Source organism: Lactuca virosa, chromosome 4, assembly GCF_052849685.1.
Source record: "Lactuca virosa cultivar CGN04683 chromosome 4, Lactuca_virosa_CGN04683_v6, whole genome shotgun sequence".
NCBI classification, from domain to species: Eukaryota; Viridiplantae; Streptophyta; class Magnoliopsida; order Asterales; family Asteraceae; genus Lactuca; species Lactuca virosa.
The window spans coordinates 148,370,277-148,393,596 of record NC_136429.1 but is presented as its reverse complement, the minus strand read 5'-3'; the positions used below and the strand labels follow the sequence as shown (position 1 = coordinate 148,393,596).

Below are 23,320 nucleotides of genomic sequence, written 5' to 3'. Positions count from 1 at the left end.
CTGATGTGAAGCACAACAGATCTGAACAGATCTGAGAGAAAAACGAGCTTGGAACCAACTGAGGCTTTTGCTACTTGATCGAATCCGGGATGGCGCCAAATGATGCGACATCGACCTCCGGCGAGTCTTCTGGTCTTCTGCTGCGGCGGAGATCTGGATATCACAGTGCAAAGTCGTTAGAGCCGCCCCAGGGACTGTGCCCTGGGAGCGGACTCCGACGGTCAAGTTAGATCAGCTAGAAGATCTGAGATGGTACTCCATAGCTTGAGGGAACCATCTTGGTGCTAGTAGTGGTGTAGGGTGGCTGACGGCGGCGGGTGGCGGCTGAGCCACCCGGCCAGAGTATAGGGCGGCGGCTGAGCCAAAGGGAAGATCTAGTGGTGGCTGAACCACTTGGGAGAGAGTCCAAGGGAAAGGTCCCTCTCCATGGAGGAGATACTATTCATTATATAGGGGACAATTAGGTCAAGGGGAATTAGGTCAGGCCTTGGGCCAGCCCAATTCAGGCCCAACTAGCAAGGAGCTGGGCAAGGCCGCCCGGAGGCGCCGGGCGGGGCTGGCGGGCGCGCCCCAGGCAAGGCTGGCGGGCGCGCACTAGGAGAGGATGGCAAGGGAGTGCTAGGCGAGGGAGCGCCTGGCCGATCCGGCAGGAGAGTCCCCAGCAGGGCTGGCAAGAGAGTCCCCAGCAAGGCTCGCAAGGGAACGCCAGGCAGGGCTGGCAGGAGTGCACCAGGCCAGGCTGGCGTGCTAGAGCAGTCTAGGCCATGCCAATGGACCATATATCATCAACTTCATCTTGAGAACTTGGGCTTTTCTACAGAATTTGGCTTTGAACGCACGTTGGGTGAGGAGGCTGCTTGAAAAGATTCTTAAAAGATGGCGCTTTCAGCTTGAGAATCTTCAGAGAGAACAATAGAGAGATCTAATCTTCTGGATCGCTTCAGCAGGTTGATGAATAGCAGCAAATTGACCGAGGAGGCTTCAATGCAATCTGCCACATAATCTTCTAGTCAGCTTCACCTTGCTTTTGGGGTAGAAAAATTGAATGTTGAAAGAATAGTCTTCATTTCTTGCTCCTTCGAATGAGAATTCTTCGATGATCACAGATGAAGCCTTGGCTCAGAAAATCTCGATACAGACTCCCTGAGTCTCATCTACATCTGAATTCACTTTTCAAGACAAAACAAAACTAAAAGAAAACTTAGCACATAATATTTTTGGATTTTTTTTTATTTTCTGATATAAAATAAAACAGAAACAAAAATATTTTTGGATTTTTTTTTGATTTTTCTGAACAAGAAATAAAACAGAAATAACACTATTTTTTGATTTTTAATTTTGTGATTTTTGTTTGATTTTTGATTTTTTTTAATTCTCCCCCTAAATTTGTGCATAAAGGAAAACTATGAACAAATTTAACAAAAACAAAAATATTTGGGATCAAAGTTCTGAGACAATCTTAACTTTGTTTATCAGTACCTTCACCTTCATGAATAGATCTGGTCAATTGCCGGTATTGTGGTCCACTTAAACATGAAGAATATTTACAAAGTTTTCTAAATAAACCATTTAGCTGACGACGACCACGTGTATTGTTCTCCACTTAAATTAGGCAGCGAGATCTACAGACAACCTCTAAATGGTTCAATTTTAGTTGCACTAGAACGTGTTCCCCACTTCCCGATATACCCTGGTTATCAAGAACTTCCAAAGAACTCCTTACTTTAGGTGAGTAAACAATTATTAAAGAGGAAGTCAGATTTAGAAATAGGTGTATATGTTGTGTCCTAGGTCGGATCTCTTTCAATCACGCGGAGGGGACAACATATGACTAACAGAGATAGAGGGATTGAGAGGTAGAATGTTGCCTATGTTGTGTCTCAGGTAGGATCTTCCGATCACGCAGAGGGGACATCATATGGCTAACAGATAGAAAGAATTTCATAGATAAGGAGGTGCGTAGAATTAGAGTTGCATATGTTGCAATCCAGGTCGGATCTCTTCCAATCACGCAGAGGAAGCAAAATATGACTGACAGATAGAAAGCAAGAAAATAATTTCCTACAGACCTGCTTTATCAGAACCCCCCATTCGCCCTATCAGAACCAGAATTAAGGACATAAGTCCGTATATTAAGGAAAAGTTAAGCCACAGTTCTAGATGTGTATTGATTTAGTATATCCCGTGGGTTCACGTGTTTATCTCACTGCTCAATCTACCCGAGCGTCGTATGGTCAGTCCAAACAATCCTATCTAAATCCGCACTATCAAATCCTTCGTGCCTACCAGCACATTGAACACAGAGTCTAGACAATTCAGATTCAGTCCCTTACACCTGTTTAGACTGCCCGTTATCACTTTCTTGACATCACTTCCCAACAGACATATAAGAAAATAAAAAAAATTGCCTTTAAAACGAATCAATGTAAGAAAAACTCAGGAGTATCAAGAAGAAAACTCAAACCGTAAGTCACCGATTGAATTTGCATCCAGAAGGTTTAAGAACAGCACGCTTAATCTCATAACAGATCAGAAAATTCTTCACATCGTTAAGCACAAACCCCATGTGTGATCCTCTCCTTTCTTCCTTTCCCGCAAAGGACACATACTCTCACTTGAAGTTCTGAGTGTTGTACAGTTGAGAGATGTCTCCTATCATGTGCCTGGAACAGCCACTATCAACAAACCGAAGTCTGATGATATGCCTCCATAGCTGCTCCGACACAGAGCGAGATTAGTTGGTCTTTGGAACCCAGTCCATTTTGAAACTGGGTTGACCTTTGTCATCTGTGCAAGGAACTCTCTCCCATAACATATCATGTTTATCACAAACAGAAGATGAAGAAATATTAGAGTCATTAGAAGATCTGGGAGATTGAATCTTTGGAACCCATCTGTAGTCGGGTTTGACCCATTTCTTGTTTGATCGGATGGGTGCCTCGTCTCTTGATTTCGAACTTGAAGCCGATCTTCGAGATGACTTTGACCTAACCGGTCTTGGTTTCACTGGAGCATCTCTTGGAATGGACTTCTTGGCAGACATTCCCTTCTTGTTCTTGGGAGTTGGATTCTTGGCATTGGGAGTTGAATTCTTGGCCTTCTTGGCATTCCAGTCGCCATTGTCTGATAGTGACCTTGAGGGGTTTCTTTTGGAAAATCTCCCTCCTGGCGCGTTCTGCCAGCCTTGTGCGTAGTAGGGAATGTATGCACGATTTAGACAATTTCTGGCAATGTGTCCAGGTGTTCCACAGTGAAAACATGTCTGCTTTTTAGCATAAAAACTGGTACTGCTCTTTTCTGGTTTATTTTCTTTAATGACGCCCTTACTCTTCCCACACGTGCATGTACAAGATTCAGGTTGTGTGACAGGTGTAGGTGCAGTGGGTGTGCTTGTGACAGAAACATCAGATTTATCAAATAGATAATCAAACATGTCAAAAAAAATTGAGTCATTAGTCTTTGACGCATCAATTTTAGAATTAGACACATCAGATCTTGAAACAGGATTATCATTAGAAACACTCTCTTCAGAAGCCTGCTTTCCTTGACTTAAAGATAGATCTGCAAGGGAAGTAGAAATGTTAGTATCTATTTCCCTAGCACTACTTTCGGTGACCTGTGTCGCTGGTTTACCATACACCATAAATGGTTCTTGGTCTATCTCCTCCTGAGTCAAAGGAACAACAGTGTAATTGTGATTGAATGGAGGAGGACCTTTATCATACCCTAAACCTTTCTGCTGATTATTTTTAAATCTCAAACTATTTTCCATCATTGATGCAACTACTTCACTTGACACATCAAATTTTCTGAAATTAAAATCTGCATTTTCAAACTTATTTTTTAATGTGTCAAGCTCGGCAGTCACAATGGCAAGTTGTTTCTCGATAAAGTTGTAGCTCTCACATTTATTGCTATAGTCTTCTTGTAATTTTCTAAAGTCCTGAGTCTTGATTTCTAATTTTTCTTTTAGAGGTATTTGGCCTTTACTAAGGGTATAACCTTCATACTTAAGGTCCTCGTTCTCCCTTTTTAGTAACTCAATTTGTTTACGAAGAAATTTAGTAGTAGTTTCACAAGATTGAGAGCATGAAACTTCATTGACCGGGATGCTTGAAGAACTCATTGTTTTTTTTTAAAATTGCCCTTTGACTTAAAAACTCAAAAGTCAACCTTAAAAGTCAAATTTAAAAATTCAAACTTAAAAAGTCAAACTTAAAAGTCAAGCCGAAAAGCTAAATTTGAAAATTTTAAAGTTAAACGAGAAAGTCAAAGTTTAAAGTCAAAGGTCAAACTTGAAGGTCAAAGTAAAAAAAAAAATTAAGTCAAAAGTCAAAAATAAAAGTAAAAAATTAAAAGTCAAAACTATTGGTTGAAAATGAAATTTAAAAATAAAAGAAATTGATTTTTGGGCTAAAAGTGTTTAAATAGCGAAAATAGGTCGAAATAGTATAATATTTGAGTTAAATTTCGAAGGCTTGTAATAGGTTCCTTGCTAGATGAGATGGTAAGCCTGTGGGCTGATGAAGTAAGTGGCGCGAGTTCAAACCTTATCAAGCCCCAAAATTTTTGATTTATTTGCTGCAGGTCCGCGTATGCGAAGGTGGGATCCGAATATGAGCTGGGCCGAACACTTGCGAGGTGCGAGGTCGAGAACGAGGCTGCTGAGCCGTGAACGCGATGACCGTGATCGTGCGAGGCGAAGACCGTGAACGCGAGGCCGGCCGTGAACCCGAGGACCGTGAACTCCGAGGACCGCAAACGAGTTGGGCCGTGAAAGCTTCTTCGGACTCGGGGCCGTGAACCCTGCTTCAGATGACGTGAAAAACAACGTTTTTCACCTCTTTTTGCTCCAAAACCCGATCAAAAACTCATTTTTATCAAAAACACAAAGACCAAACCCCCCTATTTTGCCAAGAGCTATCCAAAAACGCAAAAATCCTTCAAAAATAAGATCAAATACGCTCCAGATCTGGCCAAAATGATTGATACAATCCAAGCTCTGATACCAATTGTAAGTCCCAAATCTGCTTGTGTATCAATCAGATCCAATTGATGGTGCGGAATCCAATCAGTTGGATGATGCTAGATCAAAATAGAGAAGAAGGAGAAGAAGAAGAATATGAATCTATGATGTATTCAATAAGATTGATGCTCCAACACATATGATTCTCTCACACACACTCTTCTTCTCTCTAACTTTCTCTCTCTACAATACGCTCTCTACTCTATCTCTCCTATAGGTCCTCATTGTCTAGCCGTGAACTCCCCTAACCTCACCACTAACACTTATATATATGACACATGGGCCGTGAGTGGATTCACGGCCGTGAACCAGTTCACGTCCGTAAACACAACCGCAAACACCTATTACATGACTGAAAAATACATTTTGCTAGAAAATTAAAGTATAAACCAATATTTTTGACCCAACACAAGGAGAGAGGGAGGAGGCACCAAAAACATCCTAGGGTTTCTCTTAGAAGGTTAGCGACGTTTTTGGAGGCATAAGGGGTTCCTTTTATAGCTAGGCTTCTAGGGTATTGAACTAGGAAACCCTAATCCAGTTGCTTAGTCCTTAAGCAGCCCAAAGACCCTTCCAGAAGGCCCTTGGACGATTTCTATATGAATCCCCATATAGAATTCGTCCATGCTTCCTTTATGGATCCTAAGCCTAACTTTGTAACTATCTTATAATTACAATATCAGTCCCCTTTATTTAATTAATCTCTTTTAGCCACAAAATTAATTCTTAATTAATTCTTGACTAATATTAATTAAACAATATGATTTCTCTTTTAATATATTATTCTTATAATATATTAAAAAAATCATAATTAATCTTCTTTCTCCTTAATTCATCATATCAGTTGCTACGGTGAAGGCAACACAAAAGGACCATGCTCATAATCGGGTCAAGTACATACCAAAATAGTTATGGGCTTAGACACCTAATCCAACAAAGTTTGGTAACCATATAGATGAAGTATAATAGCGAAATGGGTAAAAAAAGTATTTTCAACTTTTTCAACACTTTCAGCCCATTCCCGAGTGGGCCTAATTGAACCTAGGCGGGCCTAAGTTCAGATTTACTAAAGTTGGGGTTCAAGCGGGCCTGCAAGCTTAGCTTTGTCACCAAAACTATTTTGTTATAGCTTTTTCATTCAGACTCGAAATCACGCATAATTTTTTTCCTACGTTTAATTTATAGCATAAGGAAAATAATGAAAAGATAAAAATTACATATTTAGGATTAAGAATCAATAAGTGAATTAATGGATCACTTAAAAAAGTTTTAACATACTCTTTGATGTTATTAGGTGCCACACATCATTCTAGAGGAAGGGTATGTTAGAAACTTCTAAAAACTTTAAAAGTGAAGGAGAATAGCTTGGGTTTCATTGAGGTGAATAGTATTGAATACACGTTCCATAAGAAACAAGTTTATGGTATTGTTATAAAGAATTTGAATAAAGGAGTTTTCGTAAATTGCTTGGTATGTGTTTATTTAGATGATCATCTACTTGTGCATCACATGAAATAATTTTATAAAAAAATTTGGTTATAAGAAAAGAGTAAGAAGTTTTGAAAAAAATAGTTTTAGCGAATATTTGTACATTTATGTAAAATTAAGAAAAAAACATGTGTGTCCCTCAAAGTCTATGACAAACGAGACTTACGACGACCAATGACATATTGTGGTATTCTAAACATGGCCATTTATGCAAAAGGCTAGCTACATCTTGTACGAGATCGGTGAACTGATAGCCCACCCGTACCCTTGATGACGAAATGATGAGAAGACGTGACATAGGGTGCTTTGTGCTAACTATGTCATAGTTTTTAATGCTATCAAAGCGAGAACTGTGAATGGGACTAAGAGATGAACGAGATGGGTATAGTTGTATTTTGCATTGCATTCATATAGTTATGATGTATTTAAATGATTGTATCTTTAACATGGTTTTAAGAGTTGAGTAATGAATAACAAAAACTTCAAAGATTTTATCAAAAGATTTCAAAAAGATCTATGAGCTTGAAAAGGTTTTAGGGGGATTCACCATAAGTTAATGATTGAGTTAATCCTTGGATATAAACATGATGAAGTTCTATTATTACTCACTAGGCATTCCCAATGCCTAACCTACTACTTTTTAACATGTATTCAAGTTTTAGTAGCGATTAAGGATTAGAGGATGCGAGATATTTTGAATGACATTGTGACGTAGTGGTAGTTGCTTATGTAATGATTTATGAATTGTTAACCATCTTCTATATCAGGGGGGGATGTGTGTGGTGCCCGGGGGGTCCCGGGCCACTGCTCCGCTTCGGTCCGTAAGGGCGAAAAAAAAAATTCTATTAGGTGCACCGGCTTCTAATTCGTTCGGGTGACACTATACTTTCGAGAAGTCGAGGCCCAAAAAAATATAAAGTGTAAAAAATGCTAGTCCAATAACATAAAGAGAATTAGCCCAATAGCTCAAATGCATTGTGAGTTTGTGGCCCAAGTTGTTTATTAAGTTTTTAACCCAAGTGGCCCATATACCCACCCATTACCCAATATCCATCGTAGTCAAAGGAAAGAAGAGGAAATCGATCAGTAGAAAAAAAAACGGCACCTAAGCACCTTCTGTGAAAGCTGCGAACGAGAAAAAAAAATCGACCTCCGCCTCTTCCTGCCTCCATTCAATCGATTACAACCAAGATAGCAAGGCATAATGGCTTCACACTCCTTTCAAACCTACAAATACAATGAAACAAGTAAGTATTGATAATTTTAAGTTTATGAAATTAGTCAAATTAGTTGCTTTTTTGTTGAAATTTCTTATTGTTTAGGTGAAATTAGTAGTTCTTAACCTTGAAATTACTTGTTTACTTGTAACTTGTTATTAGAATGTTAGATACTTAGATTGTTAACCTTGAAATTATTCAAATTAGTTTCTTTTCCATTGAGTTTTTGAACAATTGGATGGCTTATTTGTTTGATATTGAATTGTTAGGATAAAATTGGGTCCTTTTTTGGAAGACCAAGCATCAATAAATCAAGTGTTGGAGAATCCTCCAAAAGACCATGCTCCAATGATTTAAGTTTTGAAGAATCCTCTAAAAGACCATGTCCTTCTAATCAATCATTCCCTTCGGTTTCTAATGTAAATCCACAACCTACAACTACTCTAATTACAAATGTTGAATTGAAAGATCTTCCAAAAGACCCGGGTGTTAGACCAAAGATTACAACTTACCATCCAAATCAAAGAGATGAAATAAGGAGGGCATATTTGCTTCAAGGACCTTGTCAACCAAGGGGTCATACATTCCCTTCAAAGAAAATAGGTTCAAAAGAAAGACGTTTTGTTGTTAAGTGGTTTGATGACTTTGATTGGTTAGAATATAGCATAAAAGAGAACAAAGCATTTTGTTTATTTTGCTATGTATGTCAAGACATGGTGGGTGAACGACATGGGAGAGATGCATTTGTTTCACAAGGTTTTGATAGTTGGAATAAAAGACAATCATTGAGAGATCATATGGGTGGTATTGATAGTTTTCATCACAAAGCAAAAGCAAATTGTGAATTTTTATTGAAAGAAAAACAATCTATTAGTGCAACCTTCAAGAAGCAAACCAAGATTGAGGAGAGTAATTATAAACTTCGTTTAGGTGCTTCAATTTGGTGTTGTAAATTTTTATTGAAAAATGGTTTACCATTTCGGGTTCATGATGAGTCGAGTGACTCTCTTAATAGAGGGCTTTTCTTGGAGTTATTATCTTTCTTGAGAGACCATAATGAAGGCATTCACAATGTTACCTTAGAAAATGCTCCTCAAAATAATCAAGTGACGTGCCCGAGGACTCAAAAGCAAATTGTTGAATGCTTTTCAACAGAGATAGTTGTAGATATTTGCAAAGAAATTGGTAAATATGTGTTTTCTTTATTGGTTGATGAATCTAGTGATGTATCAAAAAAAGAACAAATGGCCATAGTTTTGAGGTATGTCGACAACCGTGGAGTGGTGAAGGAAAGATTCATTGGAGTGGTGCACGTGAAGGATACGTCCTCTTTGACTCTTAAAGCTGCCATAGATGACGTTTTTACCCGTAACAGTCTGAGTATGTCCCAGGTAAATATAACAATTTTTTATTCCTTATTATGAATTTTAATTGAATATTATTCGATTTAATGTTTAATATCTTTTTTTATCAGGTAAGAGGACAATGTTACGATGGGGCAAGCAATATGCGAGGTGCATTTAATGGTCTAAAAGCTTTGATTTTACAAGAAAATGATTCAACGCATTATGTGCATTGCTTTGCACACCAACTACAGCTAGTTATTGTGGGTGTAGCAAAGAAGCATGACGGTGTGGACAATTTCTTTGAGCAACTTTCTTTGGTGGTTAATGTGGTAGGTGGTTCATGTAAAAGACAAGACATGCTACGGGAAATTCAAAGAGAAAGGGTGCAATTGTCAATTGGAAATGGTGAACTTGAAACTGGAAGAGGGTTAAATCAAGAGAGCTCGCTTATTCGAGCGGGAGATACAAGATGGGGTTCACATTTCAAAACCATCACAAGTTTGGTGAACTTATTTTCGGAGGTTCGTCATGTTCTTGCTTATGTCGAAGAGGAAGGATCCACTTTAAGTAACCGAAATCAAGCATTTGGTATCTTAAAATATTTCAAGACATTAGATTTCGTGTATTACTTACATTTGATGTTTGAAATTTTACACCTCACAAACGTATTGTCAAAGCATCTTCAAAAAAAGGATCAAGATATTTTAGAAGCGGCTTCTTTGGTTAGAGGGACAATGGACGCATTGAAGTCTTTGAGAGACACGGGGTTTGCTAAACTTTTATCGAAGGTATTCTCTTTTTGTCAAAAACATGATATTAATATTGAGGAAATGACGGAAAATTATGTCACATCAAGAGGCCGTAAGACTAAAGTTACTAATCAATTTTATTTTGAAGTTGAAATTTTCAACACCATCATGGATATGCAAATTATAAATTTCGGGGACCAATTTAGTGAACTTAGCACCCAATTACTAGAATACATGGGGGCTTTGAGTCATTGTGATTCATTTGCTAAATTTGACAAAACAAAGTTGTTAAAGTTGAGTGAGTTATACAAAAAAGATTTTGATGCGGAGAGGATGCAACTTGATGGTGAACTAGAAATATATTATCACGCTTTACATAAAGATGACCGGTTCACTAGTTTGCAAGGAATTTCCGACCTTTCTCGTTTGATGGTGGAAACGGGGAAACATCGGTCTTATCCTATGGTTTATAGGTTGTTGAAGTTGGTTTTTGTTTTACCCGTTGCAACCGCAACAGTCAAAAGATGTTTTTCAGCGATGAAGTTGTTGAAGACGGATTTGCGTAACAAAACAGGTGATGATTTTTTGAACGATGCCATGATTTCTTATGTTGAAAAAGAAGCACTTATAAAAGTGAAGATCGAAGATGTAATGGATTGGTTTCAAAAAATGTGTACCTGTAGATGTCAAATTTAAATATTAAGATGTAATGGATCGGTTTGATGTATTAGTACTTTTTTTTATGTTAGTATATTCGGACGAAAAAAAAATTTGTGCCACTGCTACGACAACTTTCTGCGTCCGCCACTTGTTAGGTCATAATTATGTGGTTTGGGCTAGGCATCTATCTTGTATAGGTCTTGGTGGGATTTTGGGATTTGTAATGGTGTTTGTAGCTCGTGTACGGCTGTACACACGCGTACGGCTGTACACACGTGTACGGCTGTACACACGTGTGCGGCTGTACACACGTGTACAGCTGGTGGTCCTATAAATAGAGTGTGTCTGTGTCAGTCTTAATGTGACGTATGTGTGTGTGTTTCCCAAGGTGTACCTAACATTTATACGTAATAGATGTGTGCATGCTTGGTTTGATTTATCTTTCTACTTCTTCTACACTCTGTTTGATTGCTTGCAATTCATTGATCACTGATTTGGATCTATAGATCAGGGACTTACAATTGGTATCAGAGACAATTTAGTGTCAATTTGATGAATCATAAGAGTGTGCGGTTGAAGATAGTTGTGGCTTTTGAGTATTTTTGGGTGTGCGGCTGGAACTTTGAAGGTGTGCGGTTGAGACTTTGAAGGTGTGCGGTTAGGTCTTTGAACGTGTGCGGTTGGTGTGTGCGGTTGAGTGTACTGTTGGTGCGTGTGGTTGGAGTGTGCGGTTGGAGTGTGCGGTTGAGTGTGCGGTTGGTGTGTGCGGTTGAAGTGTGTACGGTTGGGTGTGTACGGTTGGCTTGTACGGTTGTGATCCGGTCCACGGCCATACACGGGTGTACGACCGTACACCCGTGTACAACCGTAATCAAGTGTACGGCAGTAATCCCTTGTGCGGCCGTAGACCCTCTCAGTTGTTGGTCAACCCATGCTTGTAATGATCTGGGTTCCCAAACCTAAATAATCCCACTCATTGTGCAGGAACAGCTGCGAAGGAATGTCGTCAAACCTTGGTACGTCGACAGCGGTTGTTCCAGGCACATTGACAGGAGACATCTCCCAACTGCATGTCATTTAGACTTTTAATGGGGGCTATGTTTCCTTCGCAGGAGGAGATGGAGGGAAGATCACTCAAAAAGGGATAGTTGTAAATGGAGTGCTGAGTTTTGAGAACGTCATCTACGCTCCTGAGTTAAAGTGTAGCTTGTTGAGTGTCTCACAGATCAGCTTATGGACTACGAATGATGATATAAGGTTAAGCAGTGAAGACCTCGATGCTTTCTTTGACACTATCCATAATGTTGGGCAACCTAGACAGAAGGAGTTAGTGGTGTTCTCAAAGTGACGTCTCCAATTTTTGATCAGATGGCCGACACCTTTCAACCGATATTGATACAACTTTAAGGATTCCTCCCCTTAATTTTGGTATTCCTACATCTGTGCCATCCACAAGTGATCCGACACCGACACAAATCTCCCTGCCTTCTGTAAAAAGAAGTTGACTCGATCCGAGGCAGGGAGTGTTTATTCAAGATCAAGAACCACCAGTCCAACAACCCTCCACAGCTGCTACACCAACTCAATCGACCCTAAAAGGACCAAGTAATGTTAGATCTTCGTTTGAAGTCGGGAGTTCTTCTGCTCCTGGGGGTTCTTCTCCTCCACAACATGCGCATGATGCTGCCTCTTTGAGGCTTGCCAGGTTTCTTGCTCAACAAGATTCAGATCATTTACCTCGTGGCAAATGAATATCAATAGGTGAAGGAAGTTCAGGGGGAGCAGGCCCATCTATCTCAGAGCTCAAGGAGGAGATCATTACTCTTAAACAGAAGATCATCGAGAAAGACGTTCTGATCGGAAACCTCGATATTCGAGTTTCCGAGCTTGAAGAAGAAAACTTTCAGAAGTCTAAACAGATCTCCGATCTCCAGCTTAATCTTGGTGCCCTATCAGCAGGCTACTCTGACTTGAAGAACAAACTTATTGCAGAACTTGGTGACAAGTTCAAGGCCACAGTCGAAGAGCCTTGCGCCACTATAGTGATCAAGTTTCAAGATAGCGATTGTGCTATTCGTCTTGTTTGATGCTAAGGATCTTCTGCTGTTCAGGAAGCGATACATACACATCCTTGTGACGCTGATCAAGAAGACCTGAGTTCATGCTAGCCACAAACCAAGGGGGAGATTGTTAGGTCATAATTATGTGGTTTGGGCTAGGCATCTATCTTGTATAGGTCTTGGTGGGATTTTGGGATTTGTAATGGTGTTTGTAGCTCGTGTACGGCTGTACACACGTGTACGGTTGTACACACGTGTACAGCTGGTGGTCCTATAAATAGAGTGTGTCTGTGTCAGTCTTAATGTGACGTATGTGTGTGTGTTTCCGAAGGTGTACCTGACATTTATACGTAATAGATGTGTGCATGCTTGGTTTGATTTATCTTTCTACTTCTTCTACACTCTGTTTGATTGCTTGCAATTCATTGATCACTGATTTGGATCTATAGATCAGGGACTTACACCACTGTTCTATATGTTTTTAAAAACTTAAACTGTTTTTGTTAAACTTAAAGAATTTTGGGATTGTTTTCTGCAAATGAAGTTCAATTATTTAAAAGTCCGATTTAAATAGCTTTTAAACTTAAAAACCAAAAGATGGGTGTTTCATGAAGGCACATGCTAATAATTGACACAACATTTCAGACTTGTTCTTCGTGTTCCAGACTATTTCTTCACGTTCCAGACTCAACTTTCTACACTTATAAATTAAAAGTTAAACAAATATAAGTAAAGAAGTGAAAAAATTACCCGTAAAACCTCCAATGCATCGAAATTATATGTCATTTCTTCTTTGCCCATTGAGTCCGAAATATGAAGATATTCCGGTATGCATTCTGAAATGCAATATGTACTGCCAATATTCCGGAACCTGATATGGAATGGGCCGGGCAGGATAACTTCACGTCGAAATGGCCATTCCTATTCAAATTGTTTTATTTAGAAATAAAAAGTTAAATAATGTAGTTATTATATTTAAAATGTCTTACATATTTAGTTAGATTATTCAATTTCCTGTAAAAATGGGTGGTGTTGGATTTGCATGGGTTTATAAAAGATTCCATCTTTAATATTATTAAGTTGCAATCGTTGTTTTTTTGGGGATTAAAAACGCGAACCCAAAATGTTCTAGTAACCGTAATAGTTGACTAAAAATCCTATCTTGTTTCATTGGATCTTTCTAGCACCTTTCTAACGTGTGTTTATTGAATGTTCAAAATTAAGATAAAAAAAAAGTCTTATCTTTCTTGAAATGATTTTTTTTTTGTGTGTGTTATATATGGAAAACTTCTCAGAAATCCCATAAAATAAAGGAACGTAAGATCCATACCATGATAAAGAAAAGAAAAGTTAAATATCCTCCTACTATTTCTCTAAAGAAAAAACTAATAACTTGTTTCAAAATTCCCGTACTATCACTAGTTATTTAGTATCAAACGTTTTCAATATTCTCGTACTATCACTAGTTATTTAGTATTAACGTTAATGTGGGTATATCATGATTCCAATATAATTGTTAATATAATTAAAAGTTAATAGAAAGAGGCAGTGAGTTATGTTGGGTGGTGGGAATATAGGTTTGACTGACAGTCTGACCAAATAATCTGAAAAGCCTCAACCCATTAATAATTATGCTTAATTTGTTGTTTTGTTGTGATTCTCCTGTTCAAAAAAAAAAAAATTAAAACAATTTATTTTTAAATATTTCTAATGTAAAAGAATTTAGAATTGCATAAAGACGATCAATTTAAGTTGATGATGTATAATGATCATATGAAAGGAAGACTAAATTATATTTTTTGTATGAACATTGTTGTAATATTCATTCAAAATTCAAACTAAATTAGCATAGTTAGTCTCTTAGACCAATTCGAATATGACACGAAAACAATACCATTGTAGTGTTAGTTTTTCTCTTTAGCATTCCAACCAACCTCTAAAATACATCATTTCAGTGTGTGAGATACACCTAAACACTAAATATAAATGTCAAAATGTTTAACCTCTAAAATACACCATTTTAATGTGTGGTTGGATTGAATACACCATTTTAGTGTTTAAAACTCACAAATTTTTGTGTTTTACCATTGGAGTTGGTATTAGTCATAATAAATGATGAAGGGGAACTAGGCATCCAACCTTGCATCTTTTGGGCAATTTCTCATGTTTTGATTTGCATTCATCGATCTTCTTTTATTATTTGAGTTGTTTACAATTTTGAAAGATTTAATAGTTAAGGATTATGCTTTTATCTTATTTGTGGATTGGGATGAGCTCGGGGACATTTTTGAAGCCATCTATAAGTACTTATTTTGCTATTGTGTTGAGATAGACTTTTGATTATTTTGTCAATAAAACTTTGGGAGAATTTCTTCTTGTTTGCATTTTTGTGGATTTGGCCATTTTTTTCTTGTTTGCATCATTTGGCATCAGAGCACAGGTCTCGCAAATGGTCGGACGTGGACAACCTCACAATCAACCTCGTAGAGAAGCCGATGGAGGAAACAATGTGGACCTGAGAAACTCACGTGTTAAATGTGACTTGAGCACTTGGAGCATTCTCATGGAACATTTGATTTCAATGGAGCACTTGGAACTCAAAGGAGCACTTGGAGTTTAATGGAGCATGTGACAAATGAACAAATCATATGAGTGTTGGATTAGGTGTCTAAGCCCATAACTATAATTGGTATGTACTTGACCCGAGAGTAGCATGATCCATTTGGGTTGCATTCACCAGAACAATCTGATAGGATGGATATTTGAGAAAGAGGTTGTTTATGATTTACTAATATATTATAAGTACAATACATTAATTGAGAAATCATATTATTATATTAGTATTGATCAAGAATTAATTTGGTGATCAAAAGAGACTAATTAAATTAATGGGGACTGATTATGTAAATTAGTGATACATATGGTTTGGCCTATTGATCCATGATGGGCTAAGTTTATGTGAGAGTCCATGAAGGTTAGTCCATATGAGTTGTGGATCATAAGCCTAAGTGTAAGCATTAGGGTTACACATGACTCTTGGAATTCTAACACTATATATGTAACCCCTTAGAGCCCAAAATCGAATACACAAGTGATATAGCAAGAGCATAGCCGATTTTAGGGTGTTCCTAACCTCTCTCTCAAGTTCTCCAATTGTTGGTGGTGTTTTGTGAAGCATTTGAGACATCACACTTGAGGTGCTAAGCTATTAAAGGCCAAGTAATACAAGCTACATAAAGAGGTAATCATCTAACTAATTTTTTATGATTCATATATCAAGTTGTATGCTACATAGGCTTCACGCTTTGGAAAAATGAAATTTGCATGTATAACTAGAGAAAAATTAGATCCAAAGCATTAGGGTTGTATGTGCACCATAAGGATGTTATAGTGCTCAAAACTCTTCAGTGGTATCAGAGCCTAGGGTAGTTTTCTGTTATATTGATGCATGGTTGATTGTTCAAAGTTGAAGCAAAATGAAAAACTGTTTATGCCAGACTGAATTTGACGAGTCCAAGGAGGAATTTGACGAGTTCATGATGAACTTGACGAGTCCATTAGCTGACTTGACGAGTTGCACTGTCTGGTGGCAGATTTTCAGGGGTTTTTTGGCATAAATTGGATTAGGATCATTACCACAAACTGTTTTGTATCATAAAATCTGTTTTATCTGATATGGTAGTGATTATCCTCATCCAATTAAAAGATAATTGTCAAAATTTCAAGACTATTGTTAGTTTATATGATAGACTAATTGTTTGTAAATTTTTGATTTGATATTATCTTGCCTTATGAGTTAATTAGGTCAATGATAAATTATATGATAATTTTATTAGTTAAACTTGATCTAAATGTTTTTAAAGAGTTTCATAACTTGCCCTCAAGTTATGGAACATGAAAAATCTCATTCATTAAACATTAAACTCATAAGTTATGGAAACCAAAAGTTTTGAAGAGTTACAAAACTTGCCCTCAAGTTTTGGAATTTGTAAAGTCTCACTTATGAAACATTTAATTCCAAACCTCAGAATTTTAAAAGTTTAAAATTCAACCCTTATACTATTATAATATTAAAAGTTAATACTTATATATATATGTATAAGACAAGTCAATGTTACCGTTAGTAGGCCTCATTCACGAAGCTGGTCTATAAGGGGTGTTTAAGTAAGCGGCCTATAAAATGACCGTCATTGGGTATCTACTCTTACCCACCGCACTCTTGACTAGTGGAGGGTCGTTAGCCGAACGGGTAGGATAGGACATTAATTCTCGTTAAAAGTAGAATGATAATTATAAAGTAACTAAATGTTTTTTTATAAAATTCCCAATCTTAGTTACTTTAGGAAAAATGTGAAAATGATGCTATTCGATGAAATTGCACTTTGCACCTTACCAAGTCGTTAATGGAGCGTGTGTGGTTAACCGACACATTAACTTGGACTAGTAAGGGTGGGAAAGGGTAGCTTGATGTTTGTCATGGATAAGTAGGGCGTGTGTGGTTAACCGAAACATTGTTTATGTGATAAATGACGTCGAGTGTACCAATCACATTTTCATGGTTATTCACACCTTGTTTGTGATCCTCAGTATCCCAGTCACAAACTTGAAGGGCATAATCGAGATTTAAACATGCCATTGAAAAGTTCAATGAATATCAAAAGAATCTAGGAATTTCAATTCATTTAAAACTTAATACTCAATTTCATTTTTCATGGTGGAAATTGGTAAATCGTCATTTACCTACCTTCAAATATTTTGCAATTGGATTACGACATCCCTCTTTCGAATTGTGAAATATTGTGTTGGTTCATAGCCTTAATATTTCATTTGGGTGTCATATTAAGGATTCTTATCTAATCTAAACTTTGTCTTTCTTTTTCAGATGTCTTCCAACACCGCTTCTGGCTCAAACTCTTCTGGCTCTTTCTCCCTCATGAACTTGTGTGGGAGGGTCATCTTTGATGGTTCGAATTTTAATGATTGGATCCGGAACATTAGGATTGTCACTCGTTACGAGGACAAGGAATATATTCTCGATAAAGAGCTTAAGGACATTGATGAAGCAATTGCTACTCCTGAAGAAGTTGTTGAATATTGGACTCATGAGAAGGACGCCAACAAGGTGTCATGTACCATGTTAGCCACTATGACAGCTGAACTTCAAAAGTCCTATGAGGATTACTACCCTGTCGAGATGCACCAAGACTTGATGGAAAGGTGCCATCGAAGTGCTCGGAAGGAAAGGTATGAAATCATTGCCTCCATGATTACAACAAAAATGAAGGATGGTGAGTCCATCACTGCCCACTTGCAAAAGATGCAAAGGTTTGTGGACCGCTTGCTGAAGTTGAATGTAAATTGCGATGAAGAGTTGGCCATTGATATTATACTACACTCTTTGCCTCCTTGTTATGATCAGTTTCGTATGACTTATCATATGAATAAGGAGGAGGTAACTCTTAGCAAGCTTCAAGGCCTATTGAGAACTGCTAAAAGTAGTTTGAAAGGAAAATCTATTGTTCCTACTCCTACTGCTGCTGCCCCAGTCCTGGCAATTGGACATGGGAAAGGGAAGAAGAGGAAGGCTCCTTCTAAGAGCCACAAGGGAAAGTCCCATGATGGATCCTCTTCTAGTGGGACCAAAGGTGGTTCTGCTACTCCTTCTTCCAACCAAAAGGAAGCAGAGTGCTTCTACTGTCATGAGAAAGGGCACTGGAAACGAAGCTGCCCCAAATACTTGCAGGACATCAAGGATGGGAAGATAAAGCCCACCCGTGTAGGTATTTACACTAGTCTATCTAATAACTCATCACATGCTACTTCTTGGGTCCTTGATACAGGTTGTGGTTTTCACATTTGTTCTGATTTGCAGGGACTAAAAAGAAGTAGGGATGTTGAGCACGGGAAGATGAACTTAATCATGGGGAATAGGAAAGTGTCGTCTGTCACCAAGATTGGAGTTTATTCTTTTTTGCTTAGTAGTGGGTTAGAATTAGATTTGAATAATTGTTGCTACTCGTCCGATATGGTGAGAAACATTATTTCCTTTCATGGTTTGTATAAACAAGGTTTTAGATTTTCATTTGATAATGAAATTGGTTCTATTAATGCTTTTTATAATGGTATATTTTATTTTAAAGCATTACCTTGTAATGGTATATATGAAACTGTGATGGTTGTAGACAACTTAGGAAATAATGTATTGCACATCGATTCGTCCAATGGTTTGGACAAGGCATCCTCGTGGCATTGTCGTCTTGGACATGTCAACAAGAAGCGCATAACCCAACTCCAAAAGGATGGAGTCTTGGAGTCATTCGACATAAAGTCGGATGACACTTGTGAATCTTGTTTGCTTGGAAAGATGACTAAGTCACCCTTAACTGGTACTTGTGAAAGGGGTGAGGGTCTGTTGGATCTCATACACACCGATGTGTGTGGACCCTTTAGATCCGCCACAAGGGATGCTAACCACTTCTATGTGACTTTTACTGATGATTACTGCAAATATGGCTATATCTACTTAATCAAGCATAAGTCAGAAACCTTTGAAAAGTTCAAATAGTTTAAACAAGAAGTGAAGAATTAGTTGGGCAGGAAAATAAAGATGCTACGATCCGATCGAGGTGGTGAGTATCTTAGTATCGATTTCCACGACTATCTTAAGGAATGTGGAATTGTATCACAATTGATGCCACCTAGGACACCACAGCTTAATGGTGTGGCTGAGAGACGCAATCGAACCTTGTTGGACATGGTTTGTTCCATGATGAGTCGAGCTTCGTTACCTATCTCAAACTGGGGGTATGCCTTAGAGACTGCCGCCCATATCCTTAATCTAGTCCCAACTAAGAAGGTTACCAAAACGCCTCACGAGATATGGACAGGGAAGGTTCCCTCGTTAGCACATATCAAGGTTTGGGGTTGCGAGGCTTTCGTAAGACGAGAGACTCACGACAAGCTCGAACCTCGTAGTGAGCGATGTATTTTCATTGGCTACCCACAGAAGTCATTTGAATATCTCTTCTATAGACCCAGTGAAAATGTTGTCTTCGTTACGACGAGAGGGGTTTTCCGCGAAAGAGAACTCATATGCCAAGAGGACAGTGGGAGGCAAATTGACCTTGAAGAGCTTCAAGAGTTAAGTGATGAAGGAACCTCAAACACTAGCGCTCAACCCGAGGAGGAAACTCCTATTGAACTAGTTGACGAGTCCTTACCTCTGAGACGTTCCACTAGAGTTAGAAAGGCACCTGAGTTTTATGGTTTCCATATTACTACAGATGGTGATACATTTATCAGTGATAATACACTGGTAAATTTGGATGAGCCTAATAACTACAAGGAAGCCATGGCAGGCCCTAAGTCTGCAAAATAGAAAGAGGCTATGGACAGCGAGATTCAGTCCATGTATGACAATCAAGTTTGGAACTTGGTTGACAATGTACCACGTCGTAAGACGGTCGGGTGCAAATGGATCTTCAAGAAGAAGACAGACATGGATGGGAAAGTACACACTTATAAGGCGCGACTGGTTGCGAAGGGATTTACTCAAACTCATGGAGTTGACTATGATAAGACCTTCTCACCAGTAGCGAAGATTAAATCTATAAGGGTTATGCTAGCCATAGCTACATTTCATGATTATGAAATATGGCAAATGGATGTCAAAACCGCTTTCCTTAATGGGATGTTAGCTGAAGATGTTTACATGAGTCAGCCAAAGGGTTTTGTCAATGAAAAGTACCCTAATAAAGTGTGTAAGCTTGAGAAATCCATTTATGGATTGAAACAAGCATCTCGTAGATGGAATATTTGTTTCGATGAGAAAGTCAAAGAGTTTGGATTTTCGAGAAGCAAGGATGAGTCATGTGTATATGTCAAAGCTAGTGGGAGTATAGTTAGCTTTCTGGTGTTGTATGTGGATGATATACTTCTCATAGGAAATGACATTCCAACCTTGCAGGAGGTTAAGTCCTAGCTTGGGAAGTCTTTCACTATGAAGGACCTCGGGGAAGCTGCTTATATTCTAGGGATAAGGATATTGAGAAGCAGGAGTAAAAGACTAATAGGACTTAGTCAAAGTACCTACTTGGACAAGGTGTTGAAGCATTTCAACATGGAGAATTCCACGAAAGGTAACTTACCTATCCAAAGCAATACCAAACTGAGTAAGACTCAGAGTCCGAGTACAGAGGCCGGGATAGCAGAGATGAGTTGAGTACCATATGCTTCCGCAGTTGGCTCGATCATGTATGCTATGACTTGTACTCTCCCTGATGTGGCTTTTGCTTTGAGCATGGTCAGCAGATATCAAGGGAATCCTGGTAAAGCTCACTGGACTGCGGTAAAGAACATTCTTACGTACCTGTGGAGGACTAAGGACTGGATCCTTACCCTTGGTGGGAGTGATGACTTAAGAGTGACAGGGTATAGTGACGCCAACTTTCAGACCGACAGAGATAATTTCCGCTCTCAGTCGGGCTGGGTATTTACCCTGAATGGAGGAGCAATAACTTGGAAAAGTTCCAAACAGGAGACTGTAGCTGATTCAACGTGAAAATCAGAGTACATAACAACAAGCGAAGCGTCTAAGGAGGCGATATGGATGAAGAACTTAATCAGAGACCTTGGAGTTGTACCAGCTGTAAACGAGCCTATGGAGATTTTTTGTGACAGTGAGAGTGCAATCGCCTTAACCAAGGAACCAAGGGATCATGGAAGATCCATGCACATCGACAGAAAATATCACTTCAAAAGACATCAGATAGAAGAAGGAATCCTCGTAGTAAAGAGGGTATCGTCAGAGGAGAACCCAGCAGATCCCCTTACGAAGGGACTGAGTAGGGTTAAGCACTTGCAGCATGCAAGGAGCATTGGGCTGAAGGACGATATTAGTTTTAATGATTAGATAGCTGTTTAGAAACTTGTAATAGATAAAATGTATTTGACATTTGATGATTAAATAAAAGGAGTTTTATTTATGAGTAAAGTTACTATCTTGTGTTAATTATTTACTATTGTTTCATTTTGCATGTTTTGACTTCCAGAATAATAAGTTTATTCAAACTATCCACAGTCGATCATACTTTGGAAGTTGGTATTGAGGTAAGACTGTCATGAATTTGGCTTGTAGATTGTCTAAAGTATTTATACATAGCAAAAGTTTGCTACAACATTCATGAGTGCTCCTGAAATAAGATTTGAGTATTGGATTAAACCCACGCTCACATGAATCACTTCATGGAATTTATCATGAGTAATTATGAGACGATAATATCATATCGTCTTCAAACCAAGATGTATGAGTTGTTGACTATGAGTTGGTTGTACATTGATAGTGCGAAAACGCATCAGTAACTTGATCTTATAAAACGTGCTATTGTATATGATTTAACGAGTAGTTAGTACAAGCATATAAGTCGAAGTTTATATGTTCCTTTTATCCTTGGAGGAATAAAAGCGATATCTTGGGCCCCTCGATGATTTTGTTTTGACTTATGTGTCGGGCCCGGTCAGGACTCAATTGATGTGTTCAATTAAGTTCTACGTCAAACAAATCGGAAATCGGGAAACAAACTGCTGGACAATAAGTATGACTATGTTCCATGTATTTGTCAGCATGATATCTTGAAGAACAAAGGATTATATGATCCCTTATCTAAATGGCGTGTCAGAGTTCGACAGCGGCTTTTAAGATCTACGACTGCTTGTCGATTTTAAGTCGTACTTACAGTTATAATTATTAGACTTATCCAAGTGGGAGACTGTTGGATGAGTTCGACAACGGCTTTTAAGAGCTACGATTGCTGGTCGGTTTTAAGTCGTACTTGCAGTTATAGTTATTAGACTTATCCAAGTGGGAGACTGTTGGATTAGGTGTATAGTGCTCAAAACCCTTCAATCAGAAGGGAATGGTTCATGTGACAATGGAACGTGAAAGGATGTATTAATCAATAGTAAAAGAAATCAGAGTTAATATGAACACTAGTTGTAAATAAAATCTGGTTTCAGCTCATAAATTTCCGGAGAAGTACCAATACATTTGTTGAAAGAGAAAAGCACAGTGCACCAATTGCAAAGTTACAAATGAATTAGGTACAAACACTATTTATATTGTACTCGACAGACACAAAATGTATATCAGGATTTCGACATTAATAGCGAAACAACACATGTTCCTGATAAAATACATACACTATCAAAGTCATGAAGACCTTTGATATTGACAAACACTTTGCTATTAAGACTACTACCAAAGACTTCGATATATGATAATATATTTGACTCTATAATCTCACCTTTTATGATCAATATCGAATCTTCATACAGATGGTACCGTCTTTACCACTTGTAGCAAAACTCTTCTAATATCCATGTACCAGGCGATAATCTTCCTTATCAATGCCCTGTATTCATTTGTGTTCTTCTTACAGTTGTTGATACGAAGAAGGATATTGGTAAGATGCTGATTTGTGTATCTTTCTTTATCGTCAGTATGGAAGAAATATTTCTTTTTCCTTCCTGTCATGTTCTTTCCTTGAAAGACAACACCTTGAGGTTGATTAAGATGTTCACCATCTTTATAGTCATTGATGTTCGCCTTTACCTTCAATATTGTCTTGGGAACCTTTGAATTTTTGTTGAATGTTGTAGCAAACTCAATGTCTGTTAATGGTAGATGAGCAAAATAATAGTCTATGAAGGCTTTTAACTGACTATGCCCAATGATGTACGAAGCCCTATCTTGAACTTGATTATTGTTCAAATCTTC

The 23,320-nt window shown here is 38.2% G+C and overlaps 1 protein-coding gene across 1 annotated transcript; it reads left to right on the top strand.

Moving 5' to 3' along the window:
- The first annotated feature begins 7,752 nt into the window (after positions 1 to 7,752).
- LOC145105198 (uncharacterized) lies at positions 7,753 to 12,573 on the top strand. Its single transcript, XM_079042330.1, has 5 exons — positions 7,753 to 7,761; positions 7,837 to 7,878; positions 8,001 to 9,122; positions 9,206 to 10,499; positions 12,248 to 12,573. Exons 1-5 carry the CDS (start codon positions 7,753 to 7,755, stop codon positions 12,571 to 12,573), a joined length of 2,793 nt encoding a protein of 930 aa, XP_078898456.1.
- Positions 12,574 to 23,320: the final 10,747 nt, after the last annotated feature.

Coding starts and splice junctions, on each gene's coding strand:
- LOC145105198 (XM_079042330.1), top strand. Junction 7,879..8,000: donor TTGAAATTACTTGTTTACTT/GTAACTTGTTAT, acceptor TTGAATTGTTAG/GATAAAATTGGGTCCTTTTT. Junction 10,500..12,247: donor GGATTGGTTTCAAAAAATGT/GTACCTGTAGAT, acceptor GAATATCAATAG/GTGAAGGAAGTTCAGGGGGA.